At 41.4% G+C, this 23,129-nt stretch overlaps 1 protein-coding gene across 1 annotated transcript in view; it reads right to left on the bottom strand.

The window, feature by feature from the left end:
• The window catches only part of GOLPH3 (golgi phosphoprotein 3), a 61,936-nt gene extending 39,873 nt beyond the window's left edge, over positions 1-22,063 (bottom strand). Inside the window, exon 1 of the mRNA XM_032337682.1 lies at positions 21,535-22,063. Within this exon, the coding sequence (XP_032193573.1) occupies positions 21,535-21,759 (225 nt within the window). The 5' untranslated portion in view covers positions 21,760-22,063. The remainder of the gene's footprint in view (positions 1-21,534) is intronic.
• Between the last annotated feature and the right edge of the window lie 1,066 nt (positions 22,064-23,129).

Here is a 23,129-nt window from a genome sequence, read left to right as displayed (position 1 = left end):
ACCTCCAGTAAGCACACAATCGTTTACTGAGCACTCACATGCCAAATATTATTCTAAATACTAAACATGCAGTAACTCATTTACACCTCCATAATAACCTTCTGAGGTACTATTATTATTCCCAATTCAAAAATAGGGAAAACAAGCCAAGAATACACCACTTCAACTACACCCTTGCTAATTTCCTAAGTACATTTTCTATTTTTCTTCCACTGCATTTGCCTAGCAAAACTCAACCCAGACAATGCAACTGTCCACTGTCTCCTTTTCTGTGCTTCTGAACTCCTAGTGGGGGAAAAATACCTTGCAATCTCCATACAACTTCAACTAAGTCATCAATGATACCTGGCAAATCCCTCTATAAGCTTCCCTCATCAAGCTCTGACCATTCCCTATGGCTGCTGTTTCAAAATTCTGTTCTCCTCAAATCTCTTATGTTTACATTTATGCTTCCGTTTTATGAAGCAGATGACTTCATAAGAGGTAAATGCCATCTGATATGAATGGCCTCAACTTCTAGCAATGAACCAAACCAATAAACTCAACTTTGTCCATCCTCATTCTTTTGTCTGGTTACAACAGAAAAACTGCCTAAGGCTCACACATTACCCAGGCTCCGCCATCTCAAGAAGTACCTTTCCTCAGGGCCCTTGGGTGGCTCAGTAGTTAAGTGGCTGCCTTTGGCTCAGGTGGGGATACTGGGATAGTCTCACAGCAGACTCCCTGCTCTACAGGGAGCCTGCTTCTCCCTCTCCTGCTCCCCCTGCTTGTGTTCCCTCTCCTGCTGTGTTTCTCCGTCAAATAAATAAAATTTAAAAAAAAAAAAAAAAAAAGTACCTTTCCTCACAATTCCAGTCATTCTAAAGTATCTTAAACCTCTTACCTTCCTACTGATATGCAAACATCCTCCAGACGGCCTGCTAGGAAGGCATGGACCAGATCTGCCCTATATCCTCTCCATTCACCACAAACTCCTTCAAACTACAGGTGACCCCAGGTGCCTGGGTGGCTCAGTCCATTAAACGCCTGCCTTCCACTCAGGTCACAGTCCCAGATGGGATAGAGCCCCACAGGCCCCAAGTCAGGCTCTCTGCTCAGCAGGGAGCCTGCTTCTCCCTCTCCGTCTACCACCCCCATGCTCTACCACCCCCATGCTCGCTCACTCCCTTTCTCTCTCTCTCTCAAATAAACAAACAAAACAAAACTACAGTTGACCTTTGAATAACATGAGTTTGAACTACACAGGTCCACTTATCTGCAGATTTTTTTCAGTACAGTACAGCACTGCAAATGTATTTCCTCTTCCTCAGGATTTTAGTAACATTTTCTCCCTAAGATTTTATTGATTTATTTGAGAGCAAATGAGGGCACAGTGGGGATGGGAGAGGGAGAAGCAGACTCCCCACAAAGCACAATGCGAGGCTCGATGCCGGGACTCTGAGATCACGACCTGAGCCAAAGGCAGACACTTACCAGAAGAGCCACCCAGGTGTTCCTTTTCTCTAATTTAAAGAATACAGCATATAGTCAATATACAAAATTGTGATAATAGACCTTACATTATCAGTAAGGCCTTCAGTCAACAGCAGGCTATTAGTTGTTAAGCTCTAGGGAAGTCAAAAGCTATACATGAATTTTCTAACGCACTGGGCAAGGGTTGGTGTTGGTGCCCCAACATCCACACTGTTCAAGGGTCAACTGTTAAGTAAAAAAATAACTCTCCATCACTTCCCTTTCACTCTCAAACCCATGCAATCTGATACAACTCCCAACGAGCCTTCTCTTAAATCCTTCTCTTAAATATCTGCCCTGAAACGTCTGATGCTGCAGACACTGCCCCTCCTCCCCGGGGCTTCCACACCACCACTCTGCTGTGCTGCTCAGCAGCTGCTGCTCAGGCTTCTCCCATCCACTCCCCAGGTATAATGCTCAGTGATCTCATCCTGTATACACACTTTCTTTTTTTTTTAAGATTTTTAAGTAATCTCTATATCCAACATGGGGCTCGAACTCACAACCCAAATATCAAGAGTTGCATGCTCCACCACCTGGGCAGGCCAGACACCCCTTGTCTTATTTAGACACCCTTCCTGAGACAAATGAGTCACTCTCACTTGTTTAAAAATTGTTTTCAGGGCACCCGGGTGGCTCAGTCAGTCAAGCATCTGCCTTTGGCTCAAGTCATGATCTCAGTGTCCTGGGATCAAGCCCCATATTGGGCTCCCTGCTCTGACAGGAGCCTGCTTCTTTCTCTCCAGCTCCCCCCCATGCTTGTGTGCCTGCTCTTTGTCAAATAAATAAATATTTTTTAAAATAGGTAAATAAATAAAAACTTTAAAAAATAAAAATTGTTTTCAAATAGAAGTATACAAGTGAAAATTAAAGTCCCCACCCTCCCCTTCCATTCTCACCCAGTCCTTCAAGGGCAACTTACTATTAACATTTCAAACATATCCTCCCCAAATCCTTTTTTTCCTCAATATGCACATAGTCAGAGTCTGCCATATACCAAGTGCCTACTATATGCTAAAACTGGGCTAAGCATTTAGTGGTACATGAAGTCTAACCCTTAGAAGACTTTTATAAAGTACGCATTACTGTTCCATTTTCGCAAGATAGTGAAACGGAGGCTCATGGGAATTACGGAACCTACCACAGACACTGATGGCAAAGCACAAGTGAAACTGGTCTCTCTAGCTCCAAAACCCTGGCTCTATTATTCTTGCCTTCCAAGACCTATTTGTTTAGTGGGTAATCTAGATGTGCTTCACTTGAACCCCATGAAAGTGAAAGAAAATATTAGCGTAACCCCTTCCCTCCCCCCCCCAAGTTTCAGTTACCCATGTTCAACCACCTTCCAGAAGCAGACAATCCTTCTCACTTTATTGTCAGGTCAACAGTAGTCTAATACTGTGTCACAATGTCCCTACTCATCTCCCTCACGTCATCTCATCGTTTAGGCATTTTATCATCTCATCATCAAAAGAAGGGGTTGAGTACAGTACAGTTAGACATTTTGAGAAAGAGAAAGACCACATTCACATAACTTTTACTACAGGATACTGTTTTAACTGCTTAATTATTAGCTGGTAATCTCTTACTGTGCTTCATTTATAAATTAAACATTACCATAAATATGCATGTACAGGAAAAAACACATACACACACACACACACACACACACAGAAGAGGGTTAGGTTTTATTCAGGGTTTCAGGCCTCCACTGAGGGTCTTGGAACTTGCTCAGCGTTGTTCAGTCCCTGTGTTTAACGGAGGACTATTGTACTCACTTTTCTTTCACACTTGCCACGGATCACTTCAAACCGAAAACACAAAACTAAGTGTGAGGACAAACTAACTTCCTCTCAAAAAAAAAAAAGAATTTTTTTTTAACAGATCCTTCGCAAAATGTACACTCATTTGACCAGTGAAGTTTTAAAAAATGTATTTAACAGCAGATTAAGAAAAACCTAACTAGGGACGCCTGGGTGGCTCAGTTGGTTGGACAACTGCCTTCGGCTCAGGTCATGATCCCGGAGTCCCGGGATCGAGTCCCACATCAGACTCCCAGCCCCTCGGGGAGTCTGCTTCTCCCTCTCACCTTCTCCTCGCTCATGCTCTCTCTGTCTCTCTCTCAAATAAATAAATAAAATCTTTAAAAAAAAAAAAAAGAAAAATAAAAACCTAACTATAAAATAAACACAACACAAGAACAATTCAGTTTGCAAAGTTTGTTTTCACATATATAAATTACCTCAGAATAACCTAGGAAAATACTATCATTTTACATTTGAAAAATCTGAAGGTGAAGTTCAGTTGGCTGGCTCAGTTGGTGGAGCAGGCAACTCTTGATCTCAAGTGTAGTAGGTCCAAGACCCACGCTGGGTATAGATTAAAGATAAAATTGTTTTAAAAAGAAAGAAAAGAAAAATCTGAAGTTTAGAGGAAAAATATACCCACTGGTTCACACTGCGGAACCAGCACACATCTAACTAAAGCCCAGTCCTGGGACCCTACAGTGCTTTCACCACTACATCACACTGGCAGTATTCTAAGTTGAGGACATTTTGAAAAGTATATACAGTAATGAAAGCATGTTAAGCTTTCTACCAAGTCACCATAAAACATGTGTTTATTAGATATTGGTTTGTGTGTGATTTTCTAGTAGTAAATCAATCTCATCTGGGAGACAGAGACACAAAGTTACATACAATAAAACCTAATTTTTAATTCTTAAAACGGGAAAATATAATTTGAATTCAAGAAACATCTACTGAGTGCCAAAACATTGCTAAGCAGAGGTTAAGATAAGACAGAAGGCACAGCATGGAAATAATATTATAATTCAATATGAATACTAGTATGAATAAAACAGCAACCTTTCATTCCTTTACTCCAAAAACATGTTGCTATGAACTGAACTGTATACCCCAAAAATTCATATTTTGAAGCCCTAGCCCCCATGTGATGTTACTGTAGATGGGGTCTTTGACCAATAATTAAGTTTAGATTTAGTCAGGAGTGTGGGGCCCTCATCAGAAGAGACACCACGGATTTTGCTGTGCCTCTCTGCCATGTGAGGACATTGAGAGAGGAATCTCACCAGAATCCAATCAAATCTTCAGACTTCCTGCCTCCAGAACTGTGAGAAAACTTGTTGAAACCAATTCTCAGGGCACGTGGGCGGCTCAGTCAGTTAGATGTCTGCCTTCGGCTCAGGTCATGATCACAGGGTCCTAGGATCAAGCCCCACTTGGGCTCCCTGCTCAGTGGGGAGTCTGCTTCTCCCTCTGCTCTGCCCCCTTAAGCTCAAGCATGTATTATTTTCTACATCTTTTTCACAAGGAGCACAGACTTGTACAAGAAAATAATCAGGATAAAGAAGTTCCTTAAACCAAGCATCCTAATAGTTCCTTAAACCAATCATCTTCTTTCCTCTAAGCTTTAATGGTAATTAAATCCTATTACTTCTATAAAAATTATCTTTCTGATCAGGACTGTGCTCTCAGTATTGAAGACCCAGGCACTAAATACCACAAATTTTAATAACCTCAAACCCATTAGCAATATTCCTGCCTCCCGCTTCTCCATCTACTGATTCTTTCCTCACTTAAAGGAACCGCCTTTCTTAAAATTCAGTTTACAGCATTACTTTTATCTTTAAAACCTCCAACTGCCACCAGTATCATTTCAACTTACGTTTAAAGGTCACACTGTACTAATTACTTTTGTTTTCCCTATTCCACACAAACTACTCCTTGTAACTTCTCATTATTAGACAACAGATTTTCTTCTTTAGCTGTGTAAAGTAACATCATTTTTAGAAAGTTTTAGACTTTCCCAAATAATTATTTTCATATATACCCTGTCAACAATATATCCTGTTTAGAATGCTACTTTCCCATCAAGTGACAAGCTACATCTCATTCAATATTCTGCTCGAAAGTGTTCCCTACCATTTCCAACATTCTTCTCTGGGCACACCCCCCTCAACTGAAGGTCTTCTTTACCCCCACTCCCCACAGCACTCAGCATTCCCACACTCTATACCGGTGATAAGGGAATCACTTTTCCTTTCCTCATTAAAATCTGGACAACAGCCCACAGGAGGAACTCTTCCCTTCAAAGGAATTGTCTTACTAGCTACTAAGATGGTAACATGTTTTTCACCATAGGAATAAGAAAAGGCTGCCACTGTTCCACAAACCAAGCAAAAGCATCACCCAAAATGTGATCTAGGAAATCCGGAGGTTAGAGAAGAGTCACTTCACACAATAAACAGAGAAAGAAACCACATAAAAAAACAAACTCTAGACCTTCAATTCAATGCAATTCTACTGAAGGTTAAGTAAACTTTCTAGTAACAAAGTTTATAATCACATCTACAAAGCTACAGGGAAAATAAAGCCATGATGACTAAGGGTAATGTGCACTCACTGGAGGAGATGGATGGATGGAGGAAACGGAGACCTAAGAGCTGGAACACAATTCCCAAAGGAGGAGAATATACTGAACTGGGGAAGGGGGTTAATTTTCAGTAGAAGCCCCTCCCCTTGTAACAGAAAGGAGTGGTAGATAAAGGTAGATGGGGGAAGAGAGGTAAAGGAAGACTCTTTATACAGACTCAGAGCAAGGAAGGAGTAAAACAAGAGACTTTAAGGGAGTGGTGAACATTTTAAACAGTCACTGGGGAGAATCAATCTAGGGGAGAATAAGTGAGGACCAGAAGTAAGGCAGTCACCTTGAAAATGGGAGAGGAGAAGACAAATGCAAAGAATGCAGACTGGATGTGGACAGTGAAAGAGAAGGCTATGGAGTGTGACCTAAGCAACTGTGCGGCTGGAGGAGAACGGACTATGACAAGGAGTACAGGAACAATCTTAGGGGAAAGATGCAGCTCCAAATCTCCATTTCCAGAAACCCAGACCTGCAACTGCCTACTGAAGTACTAAGGTAAACACACATAAGGTTAAGTATAAATAATTGGATACTGGATCTCTCTTTCTGAATTTCCTTTTTCTTTTTTTTTTTTTTTTTTCCTCCTGAATTTCCTAAACACCTTCCTAACCCAGGACAAATCAGCAGACAGTTTATATAAAGACAAGTCAACAGACTTTAGGATACTGTCCAAATCAGACTTCTGAGCTCCTTTCAAGGGCTCTAAACTTTTAGGCAGATCGATGGGTTTTTTAACCCATTTTCAAAAACCTACAGCTTGAACAAAGCTGAAGGATTCACAATTACTGTTTTCAAAACTTACTACAAAGCTACAATAACCAAAACAATGTGCTACTATCATAAGAACATACACACCCATGGACTACAATAGGGCCCAGAAATAAATCCTTGAGTGTATGGTCCTGGGATTTTTGACAAGCACCCCACATTCAATGGAGAAAGGACAATCTTGTCAGCAAATGCTGCTGACATAACTGGGTATCCATATGCAAAAGAATGAAGTTAGACCCTTACTTTATACCATACACAAAAACTAACTCAAAATGATCAAAGACCTAAACAAGAGAGTTAAAACTATAGAGCTAATGGAAGGAAACACAGCAGAAAAGCTTCAAGACATTAAATTTTGAAATGACTTCTTGGATATTCCACCAAAAGCACAGGCAACAAAAGAAAAAAAAATAAAGCAGACTTAATCAAAGTTAAAAACTTGTAGATCAAAGGACACTACCAACATAGTAAAAAGAAACCTACATAATAGAAAATATCTGCAAATCATGTATTTACTAAGGGATTAATACCCAGAATATATAAAGAACCTCTAAATCTCAAAAACAAAACAAACGGATTTTAAAAAACAGGCAAAAGGGGGCACCTGGGTGACTCAGTCAGTTAGACATCTGCCTTTGGCAGGGGTCATGATCCCAGCATCCTGGAATTGAGCCCTGAGCTGGGCTCCCTGCTCAGCAGGAAGTCTGCTTCTCCCACTTCCTCTGCTGCTCCCCTGGTTGTGCTCTCTCCCTCTCCCCCTCATTCTCTGTCAAATAAATAAAATCTTTAAAAAATAAAAGCAAAAAATAAAAACAGGCAAAAGACTTGAATGGGGGGGACCTGGGTGGCTCAGTGGGTTAAGCATCTGCCTTCAGCTCAGGTCATGGTCTCAGGGTCCTTGAATCAAGCCCCGCATCGGGCTCTCTGCTCAGAGGGGAGCCTCCTTCCCCCTCTCCCTCTGCCTGCCTCCCTACCTACTTATGATCTCTGTCTGTCAAATAAATAAATAAAAATTAAAAAAAAAAAAGCCTGGATGGCTCAGTGGGTTAAAGCCTCTGCTTTCAGCTCAGGTCATGTTCCCAGGATCCTGGGATAGAGCCCCCTATCGGGCTCTCTGCTCAGCGGGGAGCCTGCTTCCCTTCCGCGCTCTCTGCCTGCTTCTCTGCCTACTTGTGATCTCTGTCTGTCAAATAAATAAATAAAAATCTTTATTAAAAAAAAAAAAAAAAGACTTGAATAGGTATTTCTCCAAAGATGACATACAAATGTCCAGTAAGCACATAAAAAGATGTTCAACATCACCAATCATTAGAGAAATACAAAACAAAACCATTTAACACCTGTTACAATGACTATCATCCAAAACAAACAACAAACAACAAATGTTGGCCAGGACCTGCAGAAATTACAATCCTTGTGCACTGCTGCTGGCAATGTCAACTGGCCCAACCACTGTTGAAAACAATATGGTAGTTCTTCAAAAAATTAAACACAGAATTACCAGATGTGCTAGCAATCCCTCTTCTAAGGTTTATCGCCAAAAGAACTGAAGCAGGGACTCAAAAGAGATATTTGTAGAACAATGTTCAAAGCAAACTTACAATAGCTAAAAAGCAGAAACAACCAAAATGCCCATGACCAAATGAATGGATAAACAAATGCAGTACATACATATAACGGAGTAAGATTAGCCATAGAAAGGAATAAAATTTTCGATACACACTATATGAACAAGTGTGAAAATACTACGCTAAGTGAAACAGACACAGAAGGACAAACACATGACTTGACTTGTACATGGTACCCAGGATAGTCAAATTCAGAGATAAAAGAAGTAGAATACAGATCTTCCTCAACTTACATATAATAAACGCCAAGTTGAAAATATAATTGTAAGCTAAAAATGCATTTAATACACCTAAACTTATCGAACACCTAAACTTACCCAGAACACTTAAAATTAGCCTTTAATTGGGCAAAACTACTAACACAAGGCCCATTTTATAATAAAGTATTCAGTATCTCATGTAATTTATTGAAAACTGTTCTGAAAGTGAAAAAACAGAATGGTTGTATGGGTTCAGAATAGTTCGAAGTATATACAGTTGTTTACCCTGGTGACCACAGGGCTAAGTGGCAGCTGCTGCTCACTATCCTCTGCCCAGTGTAAAGGGAGAGTATCACCAGCCACATCGCTAGCCTGGGAAAAGATCGAAATTCAAAGTGCAGTTTTTACTGAATGCATATCCCTTTCACATCATCATAAAATCAAAAAAATTTAAGTCACACCACTGCAAGTTGGGGATTATCCGTAGTGGTGCCAGAGGCCAGGGGAAGGGGGAAACGAGTTAGTGTTTAATGGGTATAGACTGGAACAATGAAAAAGTTCTACAGATGGTTAGTGATGACGGTTGTACCATCACAACAATCTGAATGTCCTTCATGCCACTGAATTATACGCTTTAAAAGGGTTCAAATCAAAAATTTTATGTGACATATATTTTGCCACAATAAAAAAAAAAATTAAAAATCAAGAACCTACAGCTTTCCTTTTACTCTTTCACACCTATCATTCACAATTAAGACTATGGAGACTATGGAATAGAACCATTTTAATGTTTCTAGCCCAGCAGTCAGGACACTGCCAGGTTCATACAAGATCCTCAACTATCTGAGAATGAGAGATGGATGATGGATAGACAGATTACTTTAAATTCAAACTTACACACAAAAATTTCTAAAGAGATCCAGTATTTTATGAAAATCACTCCAATTTATGTTAAAACAATTTTCTAATTTAAAATGTTATAGGTGCATGGGACACCTGGTTGAGATGCCTCCTTAAAAGATTATCTGTGACAATCAAAAGAAAGTTAATCCCAAAAGCAATTCCCAGTCAGCTTCAAACTCCTTCGTGAATAGAATTCTGTTGCAAGCCCCAGATCCCCCTCCTCTCCTAGAATGGAATGCCCATCCTTCTGTAAGTAGTAGAATGCCCAGCTCAACTCCCCTCTGCTCCTGACACCCTCCTGGACAGCCTCAGCCGAATTCGCTATTTCCTCGGAACTAAAAATGCACTATCTCCACTACCCAAGTGGCACTCAGGATGGTGCCGGTACCTTAATTCACACGTTTTGTTCCTCCAGTACTAGACTATAAACTTGTGAAGACCAAGACTTTTCTTGTTACTTTACTCCTAAACTCATTAACAAAAGGTCTCGTACGAAGTACAATTTTGTAAACTACTGCAACTTTGGAAATTGCTGTTCCCACTTCTCCCCACTCTCAGCCCCCTCAGGGAAAGGGCCTTGGTAGCCAAACAATCTACAGTGAGGAAAAAAAATGAAAAATAAATTAAAAGACAGGAAGGAAATAGGAAAACCTTTTTCAATGAAATAAAATACCAAAGAAAGGACTGTGGGCCAATGCCTTCTCCAGAGAACCCAGCCCTACCATCCTAAAGAGAAGGTCTGGCTTTGAAGTCAGGGAGCAAGAACTCCCCGGGGGGCGGGGCGGAGGGGGGGCATCAAAAACCCCAGTAGGACCACAGAAAGGTGGGAAAAACGGTGATCACAAGGGTTAGAAGAGGAATGTTCTACTCAACCAAGCAGATGAAGTATAAGAAGATCAAGAAACAATAAAAATAGGGAAATATTAAATAATTATCAATACCACTATAGATTTTAAGTCACTTCTGAAGGCTAGGTAATTACCCATTTGCAATTGTTCAGCACTTTGCAGGTTTATTTTGTTTTCTTTTTTTCTAAGATTTTATTTATTTATTTGTCAGAGAAAGTACAAGCAGGCAGAGCAGCAGCAGGAGAGGGAGAAGCAGGGTCCCCAATGAGCAGGGAGCCAGACGTGGGGCTCGATACCCGGACCCTGGGATCATGACCTGTGCCCAAGGCAGCAGCTTAATCAACTGAGCCACCAAAGCACCCACTTTGCAGTTTTCAAAGCACTTACACATATGCCACTTCACTGGGTCCCTATAGTCTATAGGTTATGGAACAGCCCACAAATGTAGGCCCATTTTGCCCAGGGGAAAACTGAGGGTCTAAGAATTCAAATCATTTATCCTAGTTTTTCTAACTAGTCAAGGGCAAGGAGGGAGCCAAGAACACGGCACAGTGTTTTCGCTGCTGATCCAAGGCATCCCCATTATGTCCACACTGCACTTAATGTGTACTTCCATTAAAGGCAGCGATCTTTTTTATGGACATCATTTGCACATATGTCCTCTACAAAGACTGAATGCTCCTTGAGGGTTAAGAGATTTTTCTCTGAAACCCCACCACCAAGAAGAGACCAACATACAGAATGTGTTCAATAACTGGATTAACTCTCAATATTTGGACACTAAACCTGCTTCCATTTTATATAATATAGACCCAAAAATTAAAGGATAAGCTCAATTCAGTGAACAAACTGAAATTTCAGTTCAATTCTTTTTTTTTCTTAAAGTATAATTCTTAAATGTTATTTTGAGCTTATTTTGTTAATAGAGCATAAAACCTTAACAGCTGTGTTTAAGAAACTGAAACCAGAAAATGAAATCAGAGTAAAAATAACCATTAGGAATTTATATGCAGTCCTTTAATTTCCAGCCCCTCCTAGGGGATACTGGGGGATAAGGGGCAGAGGGATGACACACAAAACTTTACCTATACATTATTAACCACCCAAAATAACTTTGATCTTAAAATTCCACTCACAATCTCCTATAACTGTATGCTAAAATTGTTCTTCCTACTATTGAACTAGAAGCCAAATTCTATTACAATAAAAATTCCTAGGACACCTGAGTGGCTCAGTCAGCTGGGCGGCTGCCTTTGGCTCAGGTCGCTATCCCAGTGTCCTGGGATCAAGTCCTGTGTCGGCAGGGAGCCTCCTTCCCCCTCTGCCTGCCACTCTACCTATATGTGTGCTCTCTCTCTGACAAATAAATAAAAATTAAAAAAAAAAAATTAAAAAATTCCTAACAGAATTTTCTAAACCTCAGGTTAAGAGTACAAACAGCATTTTCAACATTGATTCATTTCAGTGTTTCTCAACTTTTCTCAATTTTTGCTCCCTAAATAAGCTTTTTCGGACTTTTTTTCCCTAACCACTGTCTTGCCCATGAACTTTTAATAAGATAGATACACCATCTGTTTATATGACCTATGTATATTTATACTTATATATAAAAAGAGTAAGAACTTTTCACCACCATCCCAGAACCAACTGGGATCCCTAGGGATCACAATACCCCCATCAGAAATACACGATTTACTTAACATTTATTGAGTAACAGTATACGCCAGGAGAGATATTCACTACCAAAAAAATTATAGAACAGCAACACAATTTAGTTTCGTAGTTTACTATGAGTTTTGACACACAGAACTAAAATAAAATGGGTCTGAAATTAGAGATCTTCTTTCTAGTGTTTGTACCTAGTCCAGGGTCTGGCTCAGTAAATATATGACAAATGCATGAACATTGTTAGAATTTTAGATGTGGTAGCTACACAGCTTGTGAAGTCATTCAACAAGATGACCAGGGTACACAGACATCAGCTTCCTACCTCGAAACTTTTTTAAAGATTTTATTTTTTATTTGACAGAGATCACAAGTAGGCAGAGAGGCAAGAAGAGGAAGGGGGGAGCAGGCTCCCTGCTGAGCAGAGAGCCCAATGCGGGGCTTGATTCAGGACCCTGAGATCATGACCTGAGCTGAAGGCAGAGGCTTAACCCACTGAGCCACCCAGGCGCCCACCCACCTCGAATTTCAACAACTCAAATCCAACTCACTGCAAACCTAAAACCTGGAATTTTCTGTAGTAAGTTTTCAGCAAGACAAAAAAGACAAGGGGCCCCAGGGTGACTTAGTCAGTTGAGCACCTTAAGTTTCCACTCAGGTCATAATCTCAAGGTGGTGAAACAGGACCCTGCTTGTACTGTGCTGGGAGTGGAGCCTACTTAGGATTCCCTCTCCCTCTGTTCCTCCCCCACTCCCGCTCTCAAAAAAACAAATAAATGAAGTAAAAAAAATTATAATATTTTAAAAAAAAAGCAGGGCCCTTGACTGGCTCAGTGGGTGGAGCATTCAACTGGATCTCAGGATTGTGAGTTCAAGGCCCATAAGAGGTGTACAAATTACTTAAAAACAGAATCTTTAAAAAAAAAAAATGCAAAACCAAAAAATTACACTAAAATCAGTATTATGATGAAAGCTATGTCCTCTTTCTCCAGAAAAATACAGAATTGCAGAGTGCTCAGTTTCTAAACTCCATCTTTTAACTCCAATTTAAGAACTTTTCCATTAATGTAATACATAAACCAAGTAGTTTGTTAAATTTAAAAATAAATTAACTTTTTTAAAACTTAAGTTTAAGCTTAAAAATGTATTTACCATAAGCATTCTTTCTAGTAACATAATGTACTTTAATCATGATGGTATTCTTACAGCTCAGAGGCTTACCAAACAAAAAGAGAAGCAGACTATTTTCTACATATACCTGTAACACCTAAATTAAAACCCCAATATTGGGCGCCTGGGTGGCTCAGTGGGTTAAACTGCTCCCTTCGACTCAGGTCATGATCTCAGGGTCCTGGGATTGAGTCCCGCATCGGGCTCTCTGCTTGGCAGGGAGCCTGCTTCCCTCTCTCTCTCAGCCTGCCTCTCTGTCTACTTGTGATCTCTCTCTGTCAAATAAATAAATAAAATATTTAAAAAATAAAAAAAATTTTTAAAAAAACAATATTTACTAAATTGCATTATAATACTGCACATGCTACTGAAACCGGCAGCAGTCTTTCAATCTTTGATTAAAGAAACCTAAAGCCACAGACATCAATTCAAAATGAAACCAGACTCTCACCTTTGGCACTTGTACTTATACTTATTAAATGGAAGAAACATGGGACAAGCACAATCTTTGTGTTGCTTTAAAAGCAGACTCTCAAAAAAAAAAATAAAATAAAATAAAATAAAATAAAAGCAGACTCTCATGAAAACAGAATGACCTAAAAACAAAGACTACAGCAACCATTTACTGATTAATACCAGAAAAATTATGCTGATGGAAAGTAGGAATAGTTTGCATGGATATAGAGGAGGGTTGGGCTAAAAATGTACCATGACTTAACAGGAAAAGCATGATTAAGTCTTTGAGACTTACATATAAGCTGACACTGTAACAGTGCAGTGTATTTCTTTAAATACCAAGTATGTCAAACTTCAATCAAAATAATTTCAAAGTAAAAAAAAAAAACACAGTAATTCTAAAGTATATCAAATACTTGGAAATATCGTATATCATGTATCAAATGATCCATACAGGGTCCATCAGATGGTTTAAAATTAATTAATACATTATCAAATATTAAGATGGCTTATAAGATTAGTGAGTATGTTGCCAACTGTGAACCCCAAGTACCAAAAATAATTTCAATAGCATAAAATTTTTTTTTAAAGGTATAAATGGGGGCGCCTGGGTGGCTCAGTGGGTTAAGCCTCTGCCTTCGGCTCAGGTCATGATCTCTGGGTCCTGGGATCGAGCTCCACATCAGGCTCTCTGCTCAGCAGGGAACCTGCTTCCCCCTCTCTCTCTGCCTGCCTCTCTGCCTACTTATGATCTCTGCCTGTCAAATGAATAAATAAAATTAAAAAAAAAAAAAAAGGTATAAATGGGGGGCAACTAGGTGGCTCAGTTGGTTAAGTGACTGCCTTGGGCTCCGGTCACTGGTCATGATCCCAGGGTCCTGGGATCAAACCCCACATCAGGCTCCCTGCTCAGCAAAGAGCTTGCTTCTTCCTCTCCATTTGCCTCCTGCTCCCCCTGCTTGTGCCCTCTGTCAGAGAAATAAACAAAAATCTTAAAAAAAAAAAAAAAAAAGAGAAAAGAAAGAAAAAGGTACAGATGGTTCGATGAACTCTAAAAACTAATTTCTGAGGGCGCCTGGGTGGCTCAGTGGGTTAAGCCGCTGCCTTCGGCTCAGGTCACGATCTCAGGGTCCTGGGATCGAGTCCCGCATCGGGTTCTCTGCTCCGCGGGGAGCCTGCTTCCTCCTCTCTCTCTCTCTGCCTGCCTCTCTGCCTACTTGTGATCTCTCTGTGTCAAATGAATAAATAAAATCTTAAAAAAAAAAAAAAAACTAATTTCTGAGATCCTGTGTGTCTTATACTGTCTACCTACTCTTAAATACACCAGAAAAAAATGAAAATTCAATCTTTTAAAAATATGAAAAAAAGATTATTTGTACTAATAAAGGAATCATGAAATTCCAAAGCTCAGAAGCTTTTATCAGATTTTAAGTTATTAAAATCTTAGCACATATAGAAATTCTGAGTGTCTGCAGAATGATTTCTAGTTAACAAATTTAATACGCAAAGATGGTATATATCACTGCATGCAGAGAATGATTTTTGAACAAAATTATACATCTTGATGAGTACTGTATTTCAAAATACTGACCTTAAGAACCTTATTCCAAAACTGGAACATCTCTGTGATCAATCTTTGGAGCCAGTTTAAAGGCCATACAAAAGTCAATTCCATCACTTTAGTTATTTAACTATTTTATATTAGTGTGTATTACTCAGCTGAACCACCTACTAATTTTTCAAGATACAGGATGAATTATTGCATTAAGGTTCTTATCTAGAAGCATTAAAAACATTAATAACAGACTATGGCTGGGCACCTGGGTGGCTCAGTGGGTTAAGCCTCTGCCTTCAGTTCAGGTCCTGGGATCTCAGGATCTCTCGGGATGGAGTCCCGAGTTGGGCTCTCTGCTTGGCAGGGAGCCTGCTTCCTCCTCTCTCTTTCTGCCTGCCTCTCTGCCTACTTGTGATCTCTCTCTGTCAAATAAATAAATAAAATCTTTAAAAAAAAAAAAAAAAGACTTTAATGCAAGGATCTTGAAGATTACAAAACTGAAAGGTGCCTGAAGGGGTGCCTGGCTGGCTCAATCAGTAGAGCAGGCAACTCTTGATCTTGGCTTTGTGAATTTGAGCCCCACATGGGGGTAGAGTTTATTTAAAAACAGACCAAAAAAACAAGTAAAAACAAAACAAAACAGAAAACTAGAGGAAAGGTACATGGAAAACCAAGATGGAAAAGAGAGCATCAATGGGCCAGGGAGAAAGAAGCTCAAAGAACCATTTCAGATAGTCTGATCTCAAGGAACTGAGTCAGAAAACATTCTGATCCACCCACTGGCACCACCTGATAGGTCTTCAAAAACCCCACAGCCTGTTCCACTATCAAGATCCAAAGCCCTGGAAGAAATTATCTGAGTGGAAAAGCTTAGGTATGACTGCACTACAAAAGGGGAGGGGTAAATGCTTCAATAGGGCATCCTAGAGCTACACACAATGGAGGAACCCCTATAAAAGGAAGTGAAGGAGGGGTAAGAAGAGAGAAGGGACACAATGTGGTATAGAGTAAAACAATAAATGTCTACAACAGTCCAATCAGAACCATGGGAGAGAATTATTTCTCCATTTTAAATAACTCTGAGGGTCAGGGGGCTTAAAGAATATATGTAAAACAAAAGATACATCTCAGACAAAGACTCCACCTCTTTCTACTACTACTGCACAGGCACACTCTAAATTATACCTGGCCACTTATAATAATTAAGTCCAACATTAAAGCACTAAGATCTGCCATCAATGAAAATATTTAAAAGTATCTAACACCCAGGACACCTGGGTGGCTCAGTTGGTTAAGCAGCTGCCTTCGGCTCAGGTCATGACCCCAGCATCCTGGGATCGAGTCCCACATCAGGCTCCTTGCTCAGCGGGGAGCCTGCTTCTCCCTCTGCCTCTGCTGCCACTCTGCCTGCCTGTGCATGCTCTCTCTCTCTCTCTCTCTCTTTCTGGCAAATAAAATCTCAAATAAAAAATTTAAAAAAAAAAAGTATCTAACACCCAAATAAACAAAAAATAGAAACACTCATAAACACAAAGAACAAACTGGTGGTTGCCAGAGGACAGCGGGTGGGGGGCGGTGAGTGAAATAGGTTAAGGGTGACTCAGTTACGTGTCAGACTCTTGATCTCAGCTCAGATCTTGATTTCAGGGTCATCAGTTCAAGCCCCACACTGGGCTCCACACTGGGCATGGAGCCTACTTAAATAAATAAATTAAAATTTAAAAAGTCAAGGGGATAGAAGTACAACACAGGGATTAGTCAATAATATGGTAATAACTTTGTATGTTGCCAATGGTAACTAAACTTACCAAGGTGAGCATTTTGCAATGTTTATAATTGTCAAACCACTGTTACACACCTCAAACTACTATGTCAACTATACTTCAATTAAAATTTTTTAACAGGGGTGCCTGGGTGGCTCAGTCAGTTAGGCATCTGCCCTCCACTCAGATCACGATCCCAGAGTCCTGGGATGGAGCCTCGCATTGGGCTCCCTGCTCAGCGGAGTCTGCTTCTCCCTCTCCTGCTCCCCCTCCTGTGCTCTCCCTCTCTGTCAAATAAATAAATCTTTAAAAAAAGAAATAAAATAAAAATTTTTAATACATATAATACAACAATGATGTCCTATGGAAATAAATAAAGTGAAAAAAAAAAAAAAAACATGACACCACATATTTGAGGTAATTCTCCATGAGGCATTCTGAAAATTCTATTGGAGGCATCTATGGAAAAATCAAAAAGTCAGGGAAAGGAAAATATCTGGCTCATCAGATGCCCCCAGCCTTCAAACACAGGGGCAGATTACAGGAATTTTGCTAATTTGGAAGTTGAATTCAAATTTAAACCTATCAGCCATCCTTAGTGCAGCCTCTGAAAATTTACTTCAGTATCTATGTCACTGATGCTCAATCCAGACTGAGCACTAGAATCACCAGAGAGACCTAGCATCTGTATTTTAATAAAAGCCACAAAGGAAAATCATTGGTAAAAAGGGTAAAATGTGTACCTAAGTTCAAGAAAGAAAAAATTCCTCACAATGACTTTAGAGTCATTCCCAATAGGTAATCTGAGGCCACACCATCTGTTTGTTAGCGAGCTGAGCCTTCTGTTTAGTGAACAAGAGGACAGGAGGGACACTAGATTCAGGATATAAGTCAATGTCATTTTTTAAATATTGTAGATTACAGATGTATTAAAGACTGAAAATTCAGAGAAAATGGATAAATGACAACCTATACAACATGGATGAATGTCACAATCCAAAGCAAAAAATGCAAATGGAAGTACAAAAATGATCAAAAATTGGGGCGCCTCGGTGGCTTAGTGGGTTAAGCCTCTGCCTTCAGCTCAGGTCATGACTTCAGGGTCCACGGATCAAGCCCTGCAACAGGCTCTCTGCTCGGCAGGGAGCCTGCTTCCCCCTCTCTTTCTCTGCCTGCCTCTCTGCCTACTTGTGATCTCTGTCAAATAAATAAATAAAATCTTTTTTTAAAAAATGAACAAAAATTATTCTATGCTGAATTCTTAAGTAAAGCTAGTGGCTACCCTTGAAGAATAAGCAGTAACCAGAAAGGCACTGAGTGGGGCTTCTGGAAAGTGGTCATGCTCTGTTTCTTGACCTAGGTGCTGTTTAACAGTTGTGTTCAGTTTGTGAAAATTCATCACACCTATGTGCACTTTCCTGCACACATTACTGAACAAAAAGTATTTTTTAAAAAGCTATAATGTCTCAGTTTTTGGTTTTGCTTTTTAAGTCAAAGTAAGGGGCACCTTGGTGGCCCTGTGGGCTAAGCATCTGCCTTAGGTTCAGGTCATATCCCAGGCTCCCAGCTTCTGCCCCTCCCGCCCCTCTTGTGCTCTCTCTTGAGTGCACTCTCCCTTCCCCCATGAGTAAATAATATCTTTTAAAAAAAAGTAAAACTAATATTCACCACTTTACAATTTCTTTATACTTCTTCTCAACTCTCTGAATACAAATACAATAGTTCACACACACACACACACACACACATCATCATCATCATCTATCATTAATAACCTGCCTAACCTTAAAATTTAGGTTTTAGTATCTTAAGAGTACCCAAAGACAACAAAGATGGATGTTAAGCTAAAGCAGTGTATTTATGAAGCTATATACTGTGCCTAAAACTTGGAACTTAGTATTAAACATAAATTAAAATTTAATATTAACTAAATGCCTAGACTCTCAGTAAGAATAATTCCTGACCTCCTAAAAAGAATGATAATGGGCGGGGTCTCCCAAAACTTATGGAGAAGGTGACAGGTTTAGTTATTAGTATTGTAAAGATGTGACAAAAGAAGTTATCTAAGTTAATGCCTAAAACCTAAATCTAAAGCAATGCCAAATCCCAAGCCCACCTACCTCCACTTCAATTCCCTGCCAGCAAGAAGGGAAATAAAAAATTTCTCTATGTGACTACTGAAATCAGCAAGAAATAGTCAGAACTGGCTTGTGTCTGGACATTAGCCACAATACAGCAAAGTACAGTGACTCCTGACAGGAACACAACACATGGTTTCAATTACCTGCCACCAAAGAAATTTAAACTGTCTACATTTTTTAAGTACCATTAGGCTTCAACAAACTCTTTAGATTATCTTCATGAAAACCAAGCACAGAAACATAGCAAGTTAATATGCTTTAGCTTCACCTTTTCCAGTAACATATACTTGAGGGAAAAAAGGGACTTTTTCACTGTAATTTCTCACTTAAAGTGACTCAAATCCAAAAGCTAATTTGGGTTTTAGTTGGGGTTTTTGTTTCTTGGTTTTGTTAAGTTTTAGTTTTATGCACAGGACGTATTCCTTCAGAAAACTATCATAAACCAAAATGTTCATACAGGAATATAGATGACTTGCTTTCTTCATTTTTTCTGTATTTTCTAAAATGCTATTTTTGTTCCAAAGGAAAAAGATAAAGAGTTAAAAGAGAAATGTGAATTAACAAGATTCTAAATTGTGACGATTCTAAATTGTGAAGCAGGTTGAATACTTCCTAGAATCACACTTCTAGGGCACTCTACATCGACAGACCATCCCCAACTGAACAATTTTTTAGCTTTATGACAGCACCAAAGTAATACTTTAAATTATGATATTTTCCTGAGCTGGTGATATGCATACAATTTGCTAGGCGCAACCACGCAATCACAAGCATAACTAACGATACACTTAAAACCATTCTGTTTTTCATTCTCAATATACCATTCAATAAATTACATGAAATATTCAACATTTCATTGTAAAATACACTTTGTCATAGAGGATTCTGCTCAACTGTAGGCCAACGCAAAGGTTCTGAGCACATTTAAGGTAGGCTAAGCTAAGCTATGATGTCTGGTAGATTAGGGGTATTAATTAAATGCATTTTCAACTTAAAGTATTCAATTTATGATGGGTTTAGCAGAACATAACCCTATCATAAGTTGAGGAAGATCTGCAGGTTGTTTCCCCACAGAACAAAAAGGAATTTCAGAGTCTGCTTCCAGAACTCAGTAATTAATAAACAAACTGAGCCCCTTTAACACCAGAGGGACATCTTTTCAAGTGATCATCATTAAAACTTGCAAATGGGAAACCTTGGTATTGCAAATATTCTAGACACTTCCATCAAAGTAAATTTTAATTCACTAAATTATTAAATACTAGGAGGCCACGGTCCACAGAAAACTCACCTGTATCTAGTAAGTTTTGGTGAAATAAGACTAAATTGTATTACAAAGACTAAATTTTTTGCCCACCTTTGTGAATTGGGAAAACTTTATTAAAAATCGAAACAAAACTTGGATATTTCTGTATTTTCTGTATCTGACTCTCAGAATGTACTGTTTGTATATTTCATGCTGAGATAAAACAAGCTTCTAGAACTACCAAACCATAAGTGATTTATAGAATATCCATTCACCTGGCTGACTGGCTGCAAATCTCTAAAAATAGTCATTTTTGTAAATAAATGGATATGGGATGAAGAAAACACAGGAAAACGTTAATGACAGAACCTAGGAGAAGAATATATGTATGTCCACTTTAGCAGTTTTCTTCAAGCTCTCTATGAGTGAAAATTCTCTTAAAATACTAAAGTGAAAATAACCTTTCGAAGTCACAACACGAAGACAGATCTATAGCAACTTTAACCTACCTATGGCTGTGAGACCTTTCTTCAAATCAAAACCCAACATTTTAAGCAGCCCCCCCAAAAAAGTCCTTAAGACGTCAAGATTTTCTGCAGACTAATCAACTGACAAAATATAAAAGTGGTACTAAAAATAATCTCTTTCCCAAAGCAAGGTTTACCTAAGAAGTCATTTTCCAGAAGGTGTCATGTGGATTTTGTTGACTTTTAACTTTATTAGATGTAAAAAAACACTTTTGCCTCCATTACCATTTCACCGAAATTTTTCAAAATTCCAAACGCTACACCTTAAGTTTGATGGGGTTTTTTTGTTTTGGTTTGGTTTGTTGTTTTTTTCCTAATCTCCCGTAAAGCAGATCCGTGGAGCCCTCGCAGATTCTAAAACCTGCAAAACCCAGAGAGTTCGGTTCCAGGTGTTTCACTCTAACGGGGCAGTCTCCGGGTGGAATCGCACCCTGGGGTCTACACGGGTGAAACACGCGGAAAAAGGAAGGAAGACACACAGACTGCCAGGGAGTCAAAATGAAAGGAGTGACTGTGTGAGGAGGAAGGGAAATCCAAGCAATCGGTGCGGAGAGGACCTGGAAGCTCCGGGCCGGCTGGGCGCTCAGCTCAGGAACTCCGGAGGGCAGACGCGCAGAGCCGGAGGCCGGGCTCCCGCCTGCGCCCGGGCCCAGCGCCCACCGCCAGACTCCGGCCGCCCCCGCCCTGCCCGCCGCGCCCGCACCTCTCGGTCCTTGAGGCCCAGCAGGAGCACCTCCTCCATCAGGGTCAGCCGTGTTTCCTTGGAGTCGCCCTTGTCGTCGTCGTCCTGCTCGTCGCGGCGGCTCTGCGCGTCGTCCTCGCCGCTGCCGCCGCCGCCGCCCGCCACCCGCTCCTTGTCGGCGGCGTTGCGGGAGGCCTCGGTGCGCCGCTGCACCAGGCCCGAGCTGCGCTGGGTCAGCGAGGTCATGGCTCCCGCCGAGACGCCGCGCCGGGCCGAGACGGACGCGGGACCTACCGGGTCTCCCTCCTCCTCCCCCCGCGGCCCCTGACCCGGGCTTCCGTGTTAAATCCCGGCTCCGGGGCGACGTCCGTCGGCAGCTGGGCGGGGGGCAGTCATGGGGAGACGGGTCGGGGCGAAACGGGCGGGCCAGGCGCCGGCGAAGCGGAGGAAGAGCTCTTCCCTCCTGCGGTCGCGGGCCCCCAGGCAGCCCGAGCTCCTAGGTAAAGAAGGAGGCGGCGGCGGCGGCGGCGGCGGCTGCGCCTTCCCAATATGGCGGCGCTGACTGACGTCACCGGAGGATGTGGCACAGCCGGCGCGAGGCGGGGCTGGCCGGGAGAGCACCGGAAGCGCCGGGAGGCGCCCGGGAGGCGGGGGTGAGGGCGGGAATCCGCCGACGCTGACCTTCTTCCCGGCTCTGGGGTCTCCGCCGGCGCTCGCCCTCGCGTGGCCGCGGACCCCGCCGTGCCCCCCCACCCCCCGCCGTCGCCGTGACGTGTTCTCCCTTCGTCCGTCTCTCCCTTCGCCTGTCGAGAAATCCGTCCTGCAGCCAGAGACTGGCGAGGCCCCCCCACGAATGGGGGAGACGTGGCCTTGCGGCGGTGGACACCGCTCTGCCCCAAGCCATGCCCTTACCACCCCAGACACTTCTGTCCTCCGAGCAGGCCGCGGGCGAGGGGGAGGGGCGGGGGTGCTGGAGGCGGGGGTGGGGGGGCCGCGGGAGAAGCGGGAAGGACTCTGCTCGCCGCTGCTGGAGCGAGGAGAGAGTTCGCTCTCTGCCCACGCGCCCTGACCCTTCAGGACGAATAACTGCATTTAAATGGCTTGAAAGTGGGCTTTTAGTGTTTACTACGTGTATTAAAGAGAGGTTAAAACTTTCTCCTCGCCTCCCGACTTGTAAAGTGACCGGGCGCCGTGAGTACAGTTAGTGCTGTACGCGTCGGTACACTTGACCTTAAAGACCTTTTTATAGAGACAATAAACCCGTTGGGTTTCATGCCACGTCTTTGTCCAAATTAAATCTCCCCCAATTTTATCACCAGGTGAAATCCTCTCGTCGTGCTTGACAGTTGATGCAAGTTCTGTTAGAGCGTCGATGTCAGACCTGAGGGGGAGTTTGGGGGGCCGGAAGGGTGGCGCTTAGAAACAAACCATCCAGAAATGGTATTGGATGCCTTGCGGTGTTTTTAAAAATCAGCAATGACCACAGGCCATGGCTGCAGAATGATTTAGACCGGAGAAATATTGTTGTAACAGGACTTGGCGCTGTAATAAATGATAAACGCCCACAGTAAAACTATCCCATAGAACATTCTCTTTAAGTTCTCTCTCCTCTACAA

The sequence above is a fragment of the Mustela erminea genome, chromosome 3 (genome assembly GCF_009829155.1).
Source record: "Mustela erminea isolate mMusErm1 chromosome 3, mMusErm1.Pri, whole genome shotgun sequence".
In the NCBI taxonomy this organism is placed as follows: domain Eukaryota; kingdom Metazoa; phylum Chordata; class Mammalia; order Carnivora; family Mustelidae; genus Mustela; species Mustela erminea.
This window is presented reverse-complemented; position numbering and strand designations above follow the sequence as displayed.